This window comes from Thalassophryne amazonica, chromosome 8, assembly GCF_902500255.1.
Source record: "Thalassophryne amazonica chromosome 8, fThaAma1.1, whole genome shotgun sequence".
NCBI lineage: Eukaryota > Metazoa > Chordata > Actinopteri > Batrachoidiformes > Batrachoididae > Thalassophryne > Thalassophryne amazonica.
The window spans coordinates 102,800,377-102,821,042 of record NC_047110.1 but is presented as its reverse complement, the minus strand read 5'-3'; the positions used below and the strand labels follow the sequence as shown (position 1 = coordinate 102,821,042).

The 20,666-nt window shown below is 43.7% G+C and overlaps 1 protein-coding gene and 1 long non-coding RNA gene across 2 annotated transcripts; one reads left to right on the top strand and one right to left on the bottom strand.

The window, feature by feature from the left end:
* Window positions 1–9,487: 9,487 nt before the first annotated feature.
* Window positions 9,488–13,852, top strand: pdcd2l (programmed cell death 2-like). Its single transcript, XM_034177126.1, has 2 exons — window positions 9,488–9,947; window positions 13,059–13,852. The coding sequence occupies exons 1-2, from the start codon at window positions 9,488–9,490 to the stop codon at window positions 13,658–13,660; spliced, it is 1,062 nt and encodes a 353-aa protein (XP_034033017.1). The 3' UTR covers window positions 13,661–13,852.
* A 1,454-nt stretch (window positions 13,853–15,306) lies between these two features.
* LOC117516208 lies at window positions 15,307–18,941 on the bottom strand. The gene is made up of 3 exons (XR_004562331.1): window positions 18,930–18,941; window positions 17,119–17,122; window positions 15,307–15,614 (listed from the first exon to the last, which is right to left on the bottom strand). It is a non-coding gene; the product is annotated as an uncharacterized LOC117516208 (long non-coding RNA).
* Between the last annotated feature and the right edge of the window lie 1,725 nt (window positions 18,942–20,666).

Sequence of the window (20,666 nt, the reverse complement as noted above, 5' to 3'; positions counted from 1 at the left end):
TGCAGGAGTTCCGGTCCTTTTGTGGAGGCTGTGCAATACGGCACTCTTTTTCCTCTGAGGACACGCTGCAAGTATTGAGTGAGAGGTGGAGGTGGAATTCCCACCGTTGTCGTTACTGGGTGTACACACACCCACACTTTACTGTCTTTGTTCTTCGCCAGCAGTACCAGATCCGACAGTCGGGGACGGTGATCACCTGGGAATTCGGGACTTGGCGGCTCCAGTATTCACCAGGTTCTGGGGCGGCGGAAATCGTGTGGTTCCGGCTCTTCTCAGGACAGACGTCTTCTATCCTAGAGCCTGCCCACACGTCACCTCTGTGTATTGACTGTTATGATATTCTGTGATTGTATGTTCGTTGTGCACATTCACAACATTAAATTGTTACTTTTTGGCTCATCTATTGACCGTTCATTTGCGCCCCCTGTTGTGGGTCCGTGTCACTACACTTTCCCAACACTGCTGGGGGGTTCCCATGATGCACTGAGTGTTTCTTTCTCTTTTTGCTCTGTATGCACCACTCTGCATTTAATCATTAGTGATTGATCTCTGCTCCCCTCCACAGCATGTCTTTTTCCTGGTTCTCTCCCTCAGCCCCAACCAGTCCCAGCAGAAGACTGCCCCTCCCTGAGCCTGGTTCTGCTGGAGGTTTCTTCCTGTTAAAAGGGAGTTTTTCCTTCCCACTGTCACCAAGTGCTTGCTCACAGGGGGTCGTTTTGACCGTTGGGGTTTTTCTGTAATTATTGTATGGCTTTTGCCTTACAATATAAAGCGCCTTGGGGCGACGCTATATAAATAAAATTTATTTGATTTGTTAGCACATTACCACCACCCACAGGACAGGAGTGTGTACTGCTACCTTCTGTTCCATCTTACACTAACATTACAGCCACCTATTGGTCAGAATTCTAATCCAGTTACATTTCTTTCCACTAATCTGATTGGTTAATTGTGTGAGATTTCAGACCATAAAATATTGCGTGGATGGTGGCAAAATATTAAAACTGTTTCACATTTGATGTGTGATTCCATCCCCTGAATGTGTTGCTGCGCAGGTGTCAACAATGGCGCTGTCACCTGAGACCGACAGAAACTAGTGCAGCAACGACGGTCCCAAAATACGTGGATTTAACTGGATTGATTGATGGATTTACCGTGGATTTAACTCAGTACAGCTGATGAGATGGATAAATCTGTGGGTCTGCTCACAGAATTTCCAGTCTGGCATAAAGACGCTGTTGTAACGGTAAGCTCTGACGAGCTGAACACATCCTTTCACAACGATTTGCTGACCGAATTACTTTCAAAAAACTGTGCAAATGATGGAATTGGATTAGAATGGGAATAATCCTGTTGTGTCTGGTAAATTGTGGATGTTCATGTTGGATTATGGTCGCAAATATCTGTTTTAAAACTCAATTTACAACCGTAAAATCCAGCATGAACGTCCGCAAGTCATCAGACACAGCAGGGTTATTCCCTAAGTAAAATACCATTATCATCATGCCCCCTTTCATCATCACAGTCCAAGAAGGCTAAATGGTGGTTTCTGGCATCCTCATGTGTGAACCTGATATTGGTGTCCACCGAGTTGATGTGTTCTGTAAAGTCTTAGTCACTGGTTCAGATATGTCGATGACACATGGGTTAAAATCAAGCAACAGGAGGTTGAGGACTTTACAGAACACATCAACCAGCACCGCAGAGAGGGCGCCAGTGGACCTCAGTCTGCAGTTCATCTCCACCTTAAAGACACTAACCACACGTTTGAGGACAATGAAGTTAAAATCTTAGCCAGAGAGAAGAAATGGTTTGAGAGAGGGGTCAAGGAGGCATTCTATGTGAAACAGTTGAAACCCAGCCTTAACCGGGGACGGGGTCTGAGACACGCTTTGTCTCTTGTTTACAATGGGGTACTCAGGTCAAAGCAGTTTCAGTCTTTTGTTCATGGTAATGAGTCAGTCATGTCATCAGGAGAGTCGTCAAGGGAGCCATCAGGAGAGGCGTCCGTCCCATCATTAGGAGAGACAGCTGCCCTGTCATTAGGAGGGTGCTAACTAGAGCACAATAGTTGCTAATTAGAGCTATTGTTTAGGCACTAGCCTATAGCAGTCTGCCTCTCGGTAGGAGGGGACTGGTTAGGTTTAAAACTCCAGCTTTTGTGGCTTCTGTTTATTCTTCTCTACAAGAGTCAAGACAGAAGTCAGACTACCAGAGCAAGAATTTTAGCTGAGGAAGCTTCTGCGATTTGAAGCGAAACGTCCTCGCGTCAAGCAACCCAGTCCAGTTGAAGATTCAGGCTTCTCTACTTCTATTCTTGTCATTAATTTGTTGTGTGCTATATTTCAACTTGATTCATATAATGGCACTTTCTTTACTTTTGTGCGATGTCTCTGATATTCCCAGGGTAGACTCTGACATTTCAAACAAATATAGAACTCTGAGTCACGTTATAAAGAATAATATTTATAATGTGATCAATAAATGTCGGTTAATAATAAAGTGTTTTGATGTGTCATATTGTTTTATTATTATATCTTAGCAAAAAAAATAAATAAAAAAAACCTGTGTTTGCACGATGACCTGAATATTGAGGAGCTGAACCCTCTCAGTTGGTTTTAAACTGTATCAACACATCGGATTCACAGCAGGAGGTTTTTCAGATGGACTCCGACGCGTCTGCAGCACAGCCAATTAAAAACACTCGGCCGAGCAGCTGAAAGTCCTGCTGGGAGAGTGATGGTGTGGTTGAGCCGATAAGCAGCTCAGTGTTCACACCTCCTGGATTACATCATCATCCTTCAGGAAAAGAAAAAAAACTCACAGTTCTGTCAATGCAACACCTACAGCACCTCTACCTCCTCCCGGCCTATCATCAACACCTCCACATCCACCCGGCCTATCATCAACACCTCCACATCCACCCGGCCTATCATCAACACCTCCACCTGACCTATCATCAACACCTCCACCTGACCTATCATCAACACCTCCACCCGGCCAATCATCAACACCTCCACATCCACCCGGCCTATCATCAACACCTCATCCGCACATGATTCAAATCCATATAGTTTTTTGCAAAAAATAAAAAGGTCGGATAGTTTTCTAACAGACCTCGTATTTAGCGGTATTAATATTCGCGTTTACATTATGAATATGTACGTATATGTACTTTATGTATTAAAATAGCGGTATTTAATTTGGCGACCTTGTTTAACTCGTGAATTTCGCATAATAAATCCCACGTGAATATTTGCACCTTTACAGTATTTGCAACAGCAAGGAGAAGCTCCCTTTATTTCTCAGCTTATAGATACAAACATGTTTTTACAAACCAGACAAGTGTAACTGTGTGTGTACATGGGTATTTACAAGCCTACTAATCTGTTTGACATCAGAAGAGGATAGGGACCAGGGAGTAAAAATTCTCAACCCCCATGGGAAAAGTTTCCCCTTTCATCACTTAAGGGATTACTCTGGCAGAGGAAACTGAAACTTGAGGGTGTGTGTTAATAGCTGTGTAACAGTTAGTGCTTGTTGCTTATTATCAATGAAAACAAAATACATAACGTTGATTTACAGATCAGAAAAAAATCAGCAGAATTCTGGGGGGGGGGGGTTCGGTTGAACCCCCTTTATATACGGGCATGCAGATAAGGAATACCACGAAAGCAATAACCCAAATGCTCAAACCTGCATACAATTAATACAAAAAATAAAGACAACTCAAAAACCCAGCCAAATGGGCTCATGGGCAGAATTACAACAGTCATACCCCCCCACAACCCTCCAGAAAGGATTGTATATGAATTTACATGCAAGAGAGAGACTGTTTCAGCACAGAAATGTACTAAATCAGATAAATAAACCAATTTCTGATGGTTTCACAGCGGTTATGTTCTGAAACTCAAATAACACGGTCATAAGCCCACACAACGCCACGTAAAGGATTTTGTATAAATGTTGCCAAAGCAGACGCATGACAGTGGGATGAATGTACGCAGGTTGAAATTAACTTTTGTATTGGGTGCTGCTGATCGTGTTGTTGTTGTTGTAAATTAACAAAACATGCTAAATTCAGTGATCAAGATTTGAATCCACAAAAATTTTGGTAAATTGCCTTTGTAGTTTCGAAAAAATATTTCCAGTATTAATTATTTGGCCTAAATATAAATAATGTGATTTTGCACCACTGACGTAACAGCATTGAACTGTCTCTGGAAGATGATTTTATATATATTTTGTAAAGTGTGATCATTCCTTGACAGACGTACTGTCTCTGCGGGCTTCACTCTGTTTCTTTAATGATGCTGTCAAAAGGCTGATTTTCTTTGGTTTATGTGTCAGAAACATGAAGATAAAGATTTCCCACGAAGCGGCTGTAATAATTAAAGTAATTATAAATTGTAATGCTGTGTAGTGATCATAGACTAACTAAGGCCAGTGGGTGTGAGAATAAAAAAATTACTCATGTCTGCAGCTGTACAAATGTTTTCTCTCCAGGAAACACACTGATGTGTGACTGCCCCCTGCTGGCTGAATACTTTCTTTATTTACAATTTATGGTGATCAATACAATTTAGGTACCTAAACAACAGGCACGATACATAATACTACTTTTACTAGAAACAGCTGGTGTTCCTGAAGTTACTTTTATAAATTTCATTTTTTTTATTATAAAAGTACATCTTCTTTGTCTCTTTTTGGTATGTAACTCCATCTTATCCATATGATCCATCTTCACGTTTTTCCCTCATATTTATGCTTTGGCCTTGAGGTTTCAAGCAATTTGGGGGATCAAAGCCTCGGTCTTGGGATTTGGGTTTTGATTAAAACACTGAAGAATAAATTAATAAGACAAATTTCACAAAATAGCAATAACATATGTTCCCCCCAATTTTTCATCCAACAAACAATCAATAAAAAAGAAAATGTTGCGTGCGCGCACGCACACACACACACACACACACACAAATTAACTGTACAGAAAAGAAATGCAAAATGAAATTAAAACTTTTTTTTTTTTCTTTTTTACATTTTGGGCATCTAATGAGGATGCCCCTTGCTCATCTGCCAAGGGAGATCTTCCAGGCATGTCCAACTGAGAGGAGATCCCTGGGAAAGATCCAGAACATGCTGTAGAGATTCTCTTTACCAGCTGACTTGAGAACATCTTGGGATCCCCCAGGAAAAGTTAGAGGACTTGGCCAAGGATAGTGAAGTGTGGGATGAGCTGCTTGGTCTATGATGAAGATGTATAACCAGATGTGGCATCACTTTTCTGTTCTATTGTTAGTGTAGAATTCTGGTAGGAAATCTTGTCAGTGTCATTCTTCATACTTTAAACTTCTGTGGTGTTTTAATCTTAATGTTACATTTTTATATCTCACAAATCAGCAGACCCGAGAGGGTCGCGTTCCTACGCCTTCGGGTCAGGGACAGGTCTCTCACCGTTGTCTTGGCCTACGGGCCGAGCAGCAGTGCAGAGTATCGGACCTTCCTGGAGTCCCTGGGAGGGGTACTAGATAGCGCTCCGACTGGGGACTCCATTGTTCTCTTGGGGGATTTCAGCGCCCACGTGGGCGGCGACAGTGAGACCTGGAGGGGGGTGATCGGGAAGCACGGCCTCCCCGATCTGAACCCGAGTGGTGTTCAGTTGTTGGACTTCTGTGCTAGTCACAGTTTGTCCATCACGAACACCATGTTCGAGCACAAGGGTGTCCATAAGTGCACATGGCACCAGGACACCCTGAGCCGGAGGTCGATGATCGACTTTGTAGTCGTATCATCTGACCTTCGGCCACGTGTCTCGGACACTTGAGTGACAAGTGAAGACAGGGGCAGAGCTGTCGACCGATCACCACCTGGTGGTGAATTGGATCCGTTGGGAGGGGAGGAAGCCGGTCAGACCTGGCAGGCCCAAACGTATCGTGAGGGTCTGCTGGGAACGACTGCCGGAACCCTCTGTCAGCGAGGTCTTCAACTCCCACCTCCGGGAGAGCTTCTCCCAGGTCCTGGGGGAGGTTGGAGACATGGAGTCCGAGTGGACCGTGTTCTCCACCTCCATCGTCGATGCGGCCGCTCGTAGCTGTGGTCGCAAGGTCTCTGGTGCCTGTCGCGGTGGCAATCCCCGAACGCAGTGGTGGACACCGGAAGTAAGGGATGCCGTCAAGCTGAAGAAGGAGTCCTACTTATCCTTGTTGGTAGGTGGGACCCCAGAGGCAGCTGACAGGTACCGGCAGGCCAAGCGTGCCGCAGCCCGTGCGGTCGCAGAGGCAAAAACTCGGGTCTGGGAGGAGTTCGGGGAGGCTATGGAGGAGGACTATCGGTAGGCCTCGAAGAGATTCTGGCAAACCGTCCGACGCCTCATGAGGCGGAAGCAGCTCTCCACTAGCACTGTTTATAGTGTGGGTGGGGAGCTGTTGACCCTGACTGGGGATGTTGTCGGGCGGTGGAAGGAGTACTTCGAGGATCTCCTCAATCCCATTGTCACGTCTTCTGAAGAGGAAGCAGAGACTGGGGACTCAGAGGCGGACTCATCCATTACCCAGGCTGAAGTCACGAGGTGGTTAGAAAGCTCCTCGGTGGCAAGGCTCCTCGGGTGGATGAAATCCATCCTGAGTACCTTAAGTCTCTGGATGTTGTGGGACTGTCTTGGCTGACACGCCTCTGCAACATCGTGTGGCGATCGGGGACAGTGCCTCTGGATTGGTAGACCGGGGTGGTGTTCCCTCTGTTTAAGAAGGGGGACCAGAGGGTGTGTTCCAACTATAGGGGGATCACACTCCTCAGCCTCCCCAGTAAGGTCTATTCCAGAGTACTGGAGAGGAGAATTCGACCGATGGTCGAACCTCGGATTCAGGAGGAGCAGTATGGTTTTCGTCCTGGTCGCGGCACACTGGACCAGCTCTACATGCTCCATCGGGTGCTTGAGGGTTCATGGGAGTTCGCCCAACCAGTCCACATGTGTTTTGTGGATCTGGAGAAGGCATTCGACCCTGTCCCTCGGGGCACCCTGTGGGGAGTGCTCCGGGAATACGGGGTCCGGGGTCCTTTGCTAAGGGCTATCCGGTCCCTGTACGACCGCAGCAGGAGCTTGGTTCGCATTGCCGGTAGTAAGTCAAACCTGCTTCCAGTGCACGTTGGCCTCCGTCAGGGCTGCCCTTTGTCACCGGTTCTGTTAATTATTTTTTATGGACAGAATTTCTAGGCGCAGCCAGTCTGGTTTGGGAACCACAGAATCTCGTCTCTGCTGTTTGCGGACGATGTGGTTCTGTTGGCTTCGTCAAATCAGGACCTTCAGCGTGCACTGGGGCAGTCTGCAGCCAAGTGTGAAGCGTCCGGGATGAAAATCAGCACCTCCAAATCCGAGGCCATGGTTCTTGACCGGAAAAAGGTGCCTTGCCCTCTTCAGGTTGGTGGAGTGTCCTTGCCTCAAGTGGAGGAGTTTATCTCGGGGTCTTGTTCACGAGTGAGGGATGGATGGAGCGTGAGATCGATAGACGGATCGGTGCAGCATCTGCAGTGATGCAGTCGCTGTATTGGACCGTCGTGGTGAAGAGAGAGCTGAGTAGGGGGGGCAAAGCTCTCGATTTACCGATCGATCTACGTTCCGATCCTCACCTATGGTCATGAGATTTGGCTCATGACCGAAAGAACGAGATCATGAGTTCAAGCGGCCGAGATGAGTTTCCTCTGCAGGGTGGCTGGGCGCTCCCTTAGAGATAGGGTAAGGAGCTCGGCCACTTGGGAGGAGCTCGGAGTCGAGCCGCTGCTCCTCCACGTCGAAAGGAGTCAGTTGAGGTGGTTCGGCATCTTTTCCGGATGCCCCCTGGACGGCTCGCTGGAGAGGTGTTCCGGGCATGTCCCATTGGGAGGAGGCCCCGGGGAAGACCCAGGACACGCTGGAGGGACTACATCTCTCGGCTGGCTTGGGAACTCCTTGGGGTTTCCCCAGAGGAGCTGGGGGAGGTGTGTATGGATCGGGAGGTCTGGGCGGCTTTGCTTGAGCTGCTGCCCCCGCGACCCAACTCCGGATAACGCGGAAGAAAATGGATGGATTGATGGATGGACAAATCAGCAGTTGGTCGGGTCTGTGCGTTGCGCCAGATGTCCAGCAAACTCTTCCTTGACCTTCAGTGTGGCTCCTGAAGTTGTGTGTGTGATGCCCAGCTTCCTGGTTGGACCTTTGATGATTGCTTTGTGTCTATTAGGTGTGTTCAGGTGTTGTGGTTTGTCTCCAGCCTCGCAGATCTTGTTGCTCAGTAGGAAATGAACTTTTTGGTTTTGCCTCCGCTTCTTTGTCGATCTTATCTGGTGACATATCGCTTGATGTTGTCGATAACCAACAGACAGTTGCCAACAGGTCATGTTGTGTTGATGAAGTCATCAACAGAGATGCCAATTGACCAATCACAGATCAGTTACACTTCCATTCATCTTAAAAAAAAAAAAGCAAAAAAAACACTCCTCCCCCAGCTCTCAAATGAATCGTCATTGGTCCTTATCTGTTATGTTCTACACAGTGGAGACAGAAGGATCTAAGCAGTTTTATCAACGATTCCTTGGTTACCATGGCAACCATCTAAACTCCACCTCTCTTTTTAGCTATGTTTCCCAACTTCCTGAGCTACCATGGCAACCACCTAAAAACCTGTCTATGTATGCAGACTTGTTCATTTGAAAACCTTTACAAATCACTCATCCATAATTTTGAACGTACATAATACATAGCTTTGTTTGACACTGTTTCACTGAGGCAAAATATATTATATTACAGTACTGAGGTAAATGTGGAGTGTTTTATATGGTCTGTGGAGCTGTATGCTGAGAGACAGGTCATGTTTTGGTTTTCGTGTTGTAAGAATAATTTTTATTATATATTTTACCTAAATAAAATTCCCCATCCAGAAGGGCTCATAAAGCACACAATATTATCACAATAATAATTCGATTGAAATTTATGGTGCTGAAGGGCAGTGCAACAAATAAACATGTCAAAAATTTTGAGCGTTTTTGCCTTTTTTTTTTTTTTTTTTTTGAAAGTTGAATCAATCCTCTTTTTTCAGAAGTATCCTAAACCAGTTCAGAAAAAATGTCAATAAGCTTTTTCTGATTTTATAGGCTACCAATAATAAATTAAATGCATTTTCAGAGATTATACCCACATTTTTCAATATTACACTCGCCGATGGACTACACTACAGGGACCAAAAAATGTTTTGACATTCAAAACAACAACAAAAAAAAAAGTTAAGAACCATAAAATACCAGTGTATTAGATAAATGGCGATAATAACACAAGAATGTCAAATATTTCTTTCCATTTTTTGTCCTAAAAAACAACAAAAAAAACCTTGCGACACAAAGAAGGAAGTGTAGGCAGTGTATGTTTTGGGTGAGCCAATATGGCGGACAGTGACTTCATTAGCTGTGACCCGGATACAGCGCCGCTAGTCCAGATGTGTTTCCGGTGGGTGAGAACATGGCGTCTTCCAGCAAGGAGGTAACGCTGATCGGTGTGTGTGACGGATGGATCGATGCAAGATCGTACCGCACGTCATATCTAACTAACAAAGTGGGAGGCCAGCCGGACTCGCTCCCGGTCATCTCCCTGCCGCGTGCCCGCTGCAGCCGCTGCGGAACTCCGTTAGCTCTCGTGGTGCAGATATACTGCCCCCTGCAGGCGTCTCCCTATCACAGAACTCTGCACGTGTTCGCCTGTCCCGGCGTGCAGTGCGGCGGCTCTGCAGACAGTTGGACGGTGTTCCGCTCTCAGTGTACGGAGCCGGAAGCAGCGCGGACGTCTAGGAAGCCGCTGCCGGCTCCGCAGGCTCAACAGCGCGCCACCGACTGGTGCGAAGCAGCTGACGACTGGGGGGAGGAGCAGGAGGACCCGGGAGGAGGCGGGGAGACTGACGGCTCTGGTGAAAAGGAGGAGGAAGGTAGAGATTTTAAAAACTGTTGCTTTAAATGGAAAGGACCTTTGGTTACGCCCCTTGAGAGGGGCGGGGGGCAGGGTCACGTAATCCGGTTAAGAGCTGACGTAACGCATCACGTGATAAATCTGTTTCCGGGTCCAAAGACCTCCAAGTTTACAATTGAAGTTACGTCTGTAAGGATTTACAGTTTGTTTAGTTTGTGTTTACATTGTGCACAAACCTCCGTCCCTCCCTTCTCCGCCTCCACATCCATTAACCGCATTCGTCTGGTTCTATGGTCAGAACACTTAATAACTTTTTTTTTTCTTTTACTTTACATATTTTATTAGGCACAGGTAAAATATACATTTGTTTGTTAATTAAAAAAATATTTATTACAATAAACAGGACGTTAAAGTGCAAACTTCACTTTCTCCCCGAACGACATGAACAGGAAGCGATCGCAGCTCACAGCAACTCCCATTGAAAATAATGGAGAAACAACCTGAGCGTCTGACATTTTTACATAAAACAAACACAGTAACAACGTCTAAAATCTAAGTTAATATATCCAGGAGAGTTTTAGGCACAATATACAAAGAGTTTTATGTTGCGATGTTAATGCTGTTGTTGTATGCAGCGGTGTAAGTGCAGCCTGATCAGATCGTCTCAGTGCAGTTCTCAATGTTAATGACAGCGCGCCTTTTTTGTTTGGAGCCGGATGTTGAAAATCACATGATGCGTTACGTCACACTTAACAACCGGATAAAGGCTTTTCATGGTCATGAAGCTGTGACCCACAACCATTTAAAATTCACATGCATGGTTGCAAGGCAACACATCAGCACAGAACCTTGTTGAAAATCCAGATGCTCATATCAGGAATAAATCACTCAGTTCCAGGAACGCAGACTGTACTAGTTAGCCAGTTACAACACAGAACAAAATCAAACGTGTGGCTGCTTCAGGATGTAGCGTTTAAAAAGTTGATTACATTTTGAACCAGATGCAAACTTATGGCAACTTCAATACTTTTTTTTTTTTTTTTAGATGATGTCATCTTATATTAATTTCCATTTTATCCGTGTTGATAAAGGTTTTTAGCCATCCAGGTTGGAGATGTTTTAGAAGTTTACAGCCACTGGAGTTCTCACTGGTCTTCAAGACTTTTCACAACAAATCCAAGTGGGTCCTTTGCAGAGGTCTTTGAACTTCTTTGAAGAAGTCACATGACTGAATGCCAAAACGTCTTGAAGACCAACAAGAAGTTCAGCTGCCGTAAACATATTATTATCCATGGAAGCAACGACTGTTCCTTTCTGCTGTTTGGCTCAGGGTTTTTTTTTTTTTTGATGAAAGAAAGTTTATTGACAGATGTCATCATGACCATAATTACAACCCTAGTTCCAATGAAGTTGGGATGTTGTGTTAAATGTAAATAAAAACAGAATACAATGATTTGCAAATCCTCTTCAATCTATATTCAATTGAATACACCACAAAGACAAGATATTTAATGTTCAAACTGATAGACTTTATTGCAAATATTTGCTCATTTTGAAATGGATGCCTGCAACATGTTTCAAAAAAGCTGGGACAGTGGGATGTATACCACTGTGTTACATCATCTTTCATTCTAACAACACTCAATAAGCGTTTGGGAACTGAGAACACTAATTGTGAGTGTCATGATTGGGTATAAAAGGAGCGTCCCCAAAAGGCTCAGCCATTCACAAGCAAAGATGGGGCAAGGATCACCACTTTGTGAATAACTGCTTGAAAACAGTTTAAGAACAATGTTTCTCAACATTCAGTTGCAAGGAATTTAGGGATTCCATCATCTACAGTCCATAATATAATCAGAAGATTCAGAGAATCTGGAGAACTTTCTACATGTAAGCGGCAAGGCCGAAAACCAACATTGAATGCCCGTGACCTTTGATCCCTCAGACGGCACTGCATTAAAAACCAACATCATTGTATAAAGGATCTTACTGCGTGGGCTCAGGAACACTTCAGAAAACCATTGTCAGTTAACACAGTTCATCGCTACATCTACAAGTGCAAGTTAAAATTCTACCATGCAAAGCGAAAGCCATAAATCAACATCCAGAAACACTGCCACTTTATCTGGACCTGAGCTCATCTGAAATGGACAGACGCAAAGTGGAAAAGTGTGCTGTGTCTGATGAGTCCACATTTCAAATTGTTTTTGGAAATCATGGATGTTGTGTCCTCTGGACAAAATAGAAAAAAGACCATCCAGATTGTTACCAGTGCAAAGTTCAAAAGCCAGCATCTGTGATGGTATGGGGGTGTGTTAGTGCCCATGGCATGGGCAACTTACACATCTGTGATGGCACCATCAATGCTGAAAGGTACATCCAAGTTTTGGGGCAACACATGTTGCCATCCAAGCAACATCTTTTTCAGGAACGTCCCTGCTTATTTCAGCAAGACAATGCCAAGCCACATTCTGCACGTGTTACAACAGCGTGGCTTCGTAGTAAAAGAGTGCGGGTACTAGACTGGCCTGCCTGCAGTCCAGACCTGTCGCCCATTGAAAATGTGTGGCGCATTATGAAGCCCAAAATACGACAGTGGAGACTGCGGACTGTTGAACTGAAGTCGTACATCAAGCAAGAATGGGAAAGAATTCCACCTACAAAGGTTCAACAATTAGTGTCCTCAGTTCCCAAACGCTTATTGAGTGTTGTTAGAAGGAAAGGTGATGTAACACAGTGATAATAAACATACCACTGTCCCAGCTTTTTTGAAACATGTTGCAGACATCCATTTCAAAATGAGCAAATATTTGCACAAAAACTAAAGTTTATCAGTTTGAATATTAAATATCTTGTCATTGTGGTGTATTCAATTGAATATAGGTTGAAGAGGATTTGCAAATCATTGTATTCTGTTTTATTTACATTTTACACAACGTCCCAACTTCATTGGAATTGGGGTTGTATTTTGTAAACTCGAGCAAAATACTATTGTAACTGCATTAACGGTAAATGTCCACCAGGTGATGTTGGGACACAATGACAACCAACCTGCTGCTTATAGTCACAGATATCAAAACTGTCCATCAGCTGGTTAACATGACGTTTTATTTATTCATTTCACTCGTAGTCATCCACACTGATGTTAGCAACAGGCTTGAGGACCTTCACCTGGAAGGACCAGAGGACACACCCGTCTTCTGTCCGTACTTCATCAGTGTTATTGAGGAGTCTGATCTGGAGGAAGAGGAGGATGGTTTGGCGCACGCCCAGGAGCTGCTGAGAGAGTACGAGAGGAGAGAAGGAGTGGCAGTCGGAGAGCTGATGGGTGGCGAGGACGGCGCTGCAGAGGAGCAGTACGAGAAGACCAGGGCCAGACACGGAGACGACGTCTTCTCCAGGTTCATGAAGATGATCTCGCTGTGTCCGGAACAGATCTTGCGTTACTGCCATGGTGGGCAGCCGCTCTTAGTCTCCCAGCTGCCATCAGACATGGAGCATGTGGTTTTGGCATGCGGCTCCTGTGGAGGCTCCAGGATGTTTGAGCTGCAGCTGATGCCCGCTCTGGTCAACCTGCTGCAGAGACGGGAAGGCGGAGCTCCGGCCCAACTGGAATTCGGGACGGTGCTGGTTTATACGTGCACAAAGAGCTGCTGGACGGTCGGCGCTTGTTCGGCTGTGGAGGAGTTCTGCTTCGTCCAGATGGACCCAGACCAAAAGTTCTTTAAATGACAGCAGGCAGGTTACGCTGATCCTCACTTTGGGTGTTGGGGACGTTAAAGTTGACACCAAAGATCAAGCTACTGTCCACACAAGAACGGTCAACAACACAACAGATTTTGTTAACCTTGTTTTTATTTCAACCTCTCATTAAGTTTCTACGGCTCGCACCAAAACTGATTGAACAGAATTATGTCATCCAGCAAAAAACATATATATGAATGCAGTCACATGGAGGATTTTGTTTTCACTCGAGCAGATCCAGACTGTCCAATAAATAATGTCACAATTCCTGTTTTGATAAGATTTCAGAGTCTATAACGACATTATAGATTTTTATTATTATTGTTATTGTAAACCCTCTACAGTTGGGACTAAATGGCTCAAACAGATCTGGATGTTCTGCAGTGAGGTGAGTCTACTGATAAAAGGATCAGTTTCAGACTTTTTGGATGCTGGTTAAACCTATTTTGTAACCATGTACCTGGGATCTAGGTCTGTACTGGGTCTGCAGACTACACACATCACTGCCACACCAGCAGTGGATATTTCCTTAAATTTAATGAATTTAAACCAGTTCTATTAATTTTTCTCCCAGATTTTCTGTTTAAACACGACTGGACCATATGAACCCAAACAGATGGTACCACTATGCTGATGGTACGAACGTCACCAAGACCACCCAAAAACGCATCTGGTCTCAGGTGCTCTCAGTTTCATCTGGGTTTAAGGTGCACAGTGTTGCTGTTGCGTGAGTGTGTAATAACGGTCTTCTCCAGTTGAAACATTTACAGCAGTGTGAACCTATGGAACCCTGTCCAAATCCAGACGTGCATAAAACCTCCAGAGACCAGACCTGAAAGTAACTCGAGACTCTTAGGATCCAGTTTGAAACATCCCAAAATGAAACGCACTAGAGTTTAAATACACTCCGTTCAGAACAGGTGGTACTCTGCAGTGCATTGTTCTTTAACGAACAATAAGCTATTAAACACGCAGCAACAGACTCCTACGTTATGTCAAGTTTAGGAAATATTGTAGAGAAGGAACAAATGATCAAATGTGAAGGAGGCAATTTACCTGGTGGCATCTGACCTGAGGGCTCACATTCATCTCTTCCCACACTGACAGCAGTGCAGCCAGGTGTCTGTTGGCAGGTGTGTGTCATGGGCTTCATTTACATCAATCAGTAATTAATACAAACTGTGTGGTCAAGCTGTCTGGAGCAGGTAGTGCTCAGAAGCCAAATAAAGGTGCAAGACAGACGCTAGTGAGGGAAGCCACCAAGACACTCAGACTTCTGTGGTTGGAGAAACTGCAGAGTATAACTTCTGTCTGTTGCTATAGCTCTCAGATTTTGAGAGCTACCTACTCCAGACAGATTTACTATACAGTACCACGCTGTTTGTGTTTATTAATGAAGTTGAAGACATATTCAGTGACTAGGAATTGTTAAAGAATCCATCCACTGACTTGTCCTGCTGTAAAAGTAATGATTTGTACTAAAATTAATCATTGTACTAGTTTGTTTCTTTATTTATGGCCTCTGAAAACTGAGGGACTGTGTGTAAAATGGCTATCATTCTTAAAATAGTGATGTTTTTATGAGACCCCTTGAATAAAAGCTGAACGTTAACACTACGTCTCATTTTATTTCAACTACATTGCAACGGTGTGCAGACACAATGTTACAAAAATGACCACAGTCTCAATAGTTATGGTGCTGACTCTATGTAGACACCAAGGACAGCCTTAGAGCTACAAAGAATTCCATTATCCTTGGATCATCTGCCTGAATATTCCACAACTTTACACACATGAACTTGGATACGGCAAAGAGGGGGAGGAAGAGTGCATCAGTAAGTCCTGTTTAGAAAAATGAACATGAGATGATTTTCTCAACAGGATCAGACAAAGTGAGGTAACTGGACAGACAGCGAGTGTGGAACTGATGTGCTGTTCAGATCTCAACATCTGTCATATTTTGCATGACTGCCACATGTCCTCCTCCACACTCTAGATCAAATGAAAAGACTAGCCAGGGCTTGACATAGCCATTTGCCCGCTGCCGCAGCGCCGATTTGACCCATTTTCGGGCCACTATGGGCCAGTACAATTTATCAAATCATGACCCACTCGGGACGCTACAAAAATACGCAAAATTCTATTTATTTTACCATATTTTGCGGTGGCAAAGTCGAATTTCTTCACATCTCCATGTCATCAAACTTGACCGAGTCCATCACGTTTGTTTTGGTCTTGCACCACGTTCCATGTGCCCGCAGAATCTCGCGCACATTGAAATGTATGTTGTCGATGCGTGGAGCGTGTGTTCGGCCGTTTCTGTCACTGATCTTCGGCAATGTTTGTTAGCATCTTTAAATGCGCGAGAAGCTGCAGGAAACAAAGATGAACAAGATGCAAATCTAACAGAACGCTTTGAAATTCGAATTGAAGTGTATTTAAACTACATCCACCCAAACCCGGACAACAACCGGGAAAGAGTTTTGCTAAAGGAATTGGCCAGAAGAGGAAGGTTCGTGATCAAATCAAATCAATTTTATTTATATAGCGCCAAATCACAACAAACAGTTACCCCAAGGTGCTTTATATTGTAAGGCAAAAGCCATACACTAATTACAGAAAAACCCCAATGGTCAAAACGACCCCCTATGAGCAAGCACTTGGTGACAAGCACAGGCTCAGGGAGGGGCAGTCTTCTGCTGGGACTGGTTGGGGCTGAGGGAGAGAACCAGGAAAAAGACATGCTGCGGTAGAGAACAGAGATCAATCACTAATGATTAAATGCAGAGTGGTGCATACAGAGCACAAAGAGAAAGAAACACTCGGTGCATCATGGGAACCCCCCCAGCAGTCTAAGTCTATAGCAGCATAACTAAGGGATGGTTCAGGGTCACCTGATCCAGCCCTAACTATAAGTTTTAGCAAAAAGGAAAGTTTTAAACTTAATCTTAAAAGTAGAGAGGGTGTCTGTCTCCCTGATCTGAATTGGGAGCTGGTTCCACAGGAGAGGAGCCTGAAAGCTGAAGGCTCTGCCTCCCATTCTACTCTTAAAAACCCTAGGAACTACAAGTAAGCCTGCAGTCTGAGAGCGAAGCACTCTATTGGGGTGATATGGTACTATGAGGTCCCTAAGATAAGATGGGACCTGATTATTCAAAACCTTATAAGAAGAATTTTAAATTCTATTCTAGAATTAACAGGAAGCCAATGAAGAGAGGCCAATATGGGTGAAATATGCTCTCTCCTTCTAGTGATGGTGAGTTAAGGGAGAGAGACAGGCTATATGAAAGAAACAAGAGGAAGAGAGGTTTTGTCCCGACCAGGCTACAGAAATAGCCGTGGCTTGGTCATGACCGAGAGAAGAATGAGGTTTTCTGCCAAATCTGTAGGGCCTATCCATCGTATGCTGACAATTAAGTAAAGTATATGCTTGGTCCTGGTAGAACCTGGCTGTTTTTAAGCTGGTTTAAAAGTCTAACCAGCGTGCCTTTGTGGAAACCCCACAGTGACAGCATTAGTAAAGGAGCCAAGCTTTTTGTTTATTTTTAGATCTATAACTCCAATCCAGACAAGGCATACTTTTTAGTTCTGATATGGACCTACATCTGTATTTTACATTTCTGACTGAGTTAAGCCGTGGTCACAACCCGCCGTAATTGCACGTGCGTGCAGTCTACTTGCAAAAACGTGGGCTAAATTTGGAGATCCGTACGTCATAAGTACTGCCTCAGTACGAATTTAGGAGCACGCAGACACACCGTAGAGGTTTTAGTGCATACAGAACTTTCACTGCAGTCAGGCTGCGGATTCACCAGCAGTACAGATGATGCACGTTGTGAGTACTGCCTCAGTACGGATTCAAAGCAGCACATTTTCATTCAATTACTAATGAATTAACCAAATCCGTACGGAGGCAGTAGGCTACTCAGCACCAGTGATGGGCACACTTCTGATAATCGGATAACAGATAATTATCGAAGATAATGTTTTCATTATCGGATTATCTTTTTAGATAACTTTAAAAACCATTATCGGACCAATTATCTTCTAATTTTTGTCCGGTAACTTTTAGACCGATAAAGTAAACAAAGCTGAACAGCAACAAGCATTTTTAAAATTTAAAATCAGTTCAGCACCTACCTGTTAAAAGGTTTGTATCAGATGGACAGTTATACCATCTGCTAACAGAAGAGAACTGCTTCTATGAAAAGCATCTCTATCCTCTGTAGACAAAGATAAAAAGACCAAAAAAATATTGGCAATATCACCTAAGTCATCCAGAGGCATACATTTTTAACTTATGGTTCAAATTTTAACCAAACTAATTTTGGACAAGTTATTTAAAATTACTGTCATGTCTGAAGTTTTATAAAGTGAAAATATCAGATATATGTTTTAGTTTTAATGTAATGTGCTAATTTTTAAGGTTTTGTGAGCATATGCTGTGCCCAGCAGTGCATTATGGGTAGGATGATGTAATCTCAGTACGATCACGACAGGACAACTGCATTTCAGACACTCTGTTCAGGCTCCATGGACAACAGCATTAAACTCTAGTGCCTAAAACTTTCGTGAATATATTCATATTCTCTGGGTTTATAGACGTTGTTATTGTATTTGCTTTTGTTAAATTCCACGCATTTTAAATGTAGCAGACAGGGATGATCTGGAATTTTGTTTTCAAGGTGTCTACTGCCATCTACTGGCCAGTAGTGTTCATGGCAGTATTCGCCCTAAGTACTAAGCGTCTGGGAATCAAATCAACTTTTTGGCTTTGCAAATGGCTTTTTTTTTTTTTTTTTTAACAAATGAAGTTTAAAAACAAAACAAAACAGCAAAAAATAAAATAACATTATAAGACAGCTCTGCGGTGTTTGCACAGGCACAGTGGGAGCGGTTAGATGCTTGTAGCTTTTCAGCAGCAGGAAACCCTCACTATGGGCGCCGACCACAATAATATCAAACAGGTTTGATTCTCATTCGACCGGCGATCAGGAGGTGGTCATCACATGTTGACCGCAGCTCGATACAGGACGCACAATTAACCTGAAACTCGGTCCAAAAAATTCCTGCATGAAAAATCATCTTGCACAGTGTAAAGCACGTATTACAACATCATAAAACGTGTGCACATTCTCTCCACATGCAAAACATTTTGCGATGACACTTCCAGGGCTCCGTAAAAATGCCTGTTTTTACAAATAAAAAATGGAATATTTTACAAAAGCACATTTATCTGTAAACACCAACACATGACAGACGTCACATTAACGTGTTGGTTTACATAATGAATGACTGAACCAATTAGTGTTTAGCAGAGGCACTTTTACCCAGAATCCTTTGCGATCTGTCTGTTTGTTACAAAACCTCAGAATTAGTGCATTATTCAACATTAAAAGATATATGCTATATTTTATCTTTGTACAAATGACAGAATTGACATTAATGGAGTTATTCTATCGGTATTAATGTTATTTATAAATCAAAACCATAAGTCAGCATGACTTTATTTTTCAAGACCTCCGCCTGGCCGAAGTGCCTCTGTGCTGGGAGCTCTGTAGTAAACAAGAACTTCCAGCAGAATGTTCAAAGACAAAAGTGTGGTCTCATTGTTTAGGTCTGTTACTTTTAATATTACTAGAAGCTATTGTGTCATTAAAACTTAAATTTGTTTTGTTAGTAGTTGTAAATGTACCAGAGACAATATTGGAAGTGATCTGTTATCGGTTATCTGTAACTTCCGATACTGATTATCTGTTATCGAAGTTAATTTTTTGGTTATCTGTGCCCACCACTGCTCACCACATACTATGAAATTAAATTGTAGGTATCAGATCTTAAAGACTGTGATACACATATATAAATTAGAATTAAGTTGAAATTTAAAAAGCTGGTAATCAAGTGTGTAGTGAATATATTCCTCTATCAGTGTTTCACACCTTGTGTGACTTCACTAACAGGCTGGACATGCTCATGCATCGCCGACGCCAAAAAACACCTGCCACTCCGGTCCCGCTCATAACACACACATCAAAAGAAAAGCCGACCCCACACACATACACTGCTTTATTGTCAACTCTCTTTATCGTTACACTCCTAGAGACGTGCGTTGAACGTACGTACTCCCTCCCTCTTGCTACTGCCTCCGTACGTTTTCACAAAAACGTAGTGGCCGTGGCATCCGCAGAAAACGTACGGCCAAAAAAAAAAAAAAAAACGCACGGTGGGTTGTGACCGGCGCTTTAGCTAACTCTGAGGGTTGCTAAAAATGCCCTCTAAATTTTATGGGAGTCACTTTATTTTTTTACACTTGAGAATGCCCTCTGATAAATTCTATTTTTTTTAACTTCATGGTCCATAGACTATTTTATGCTTTTTCTTGATTGGTTTATATTGCATAAGCAGTTTTATTTGCAGGACTTCAGGGTGGAATATCATGAACTCGCACGTGCAAAACCATGGGTCAGTGCTCCTACACAGTGGGCCACTAACCTCTAAATTCTACTGGCCCCATGGGCCGGTGGGGCAAATTGGTTTATGTCAAGCCCTGCTAGCTGTTCTATATCCCTCTTTTTTCACCGCTTCTGAAACCTACTTCCTTCAGGGATGGCCGTATAAAGCTTTACCAGCGGGACACATCGTCAGTTGTGTACCTTAGCATCACTGGGTGGTTCGGCCAATTATCACAAGACACCCTCTGCTGAGGCAGGCCCACCACACGTTGATCAAGCCTGGGTGTGTGTCCCGTGGTTAGCTGTTAGCTTTAGCAGCCCAGATGGTGTCATTCCTCTTTAGCCACAGCCATTTGTCCTCTCAGCAGTATCGGCCAGCTCTTTAATGGCCTGTCTATGAGCTTGCCCCCCTGACTCCAGTCTCCCTGAGGAACACTCTAATATAGTCTGTTTCAGTTCCACAAAGGTACACTGCGCTGAAAACAAGTGCAGCGCTTGCTCAGCTCAATTCAAATACACAGCTCCAAGATCTGAACTGACAA

Excerpts from the sequence above, each read along its gene's own strand:
- pdcd2l (XM_034177126.1), top strand. The coding sequence starts at position 9,488 with ATGGCGTCTTCCAGCAAGGAGGTAACGCTGATCGGTGTGTGTGACGGA. Across the intron at positions 9,948-13,058 it reads TGGTGAAAAGGAGGAGGAAG|TCATCCACACTGATGTTAGC; the intron begins GTAGAGATTTTA and ends TTTCACTCGTAG.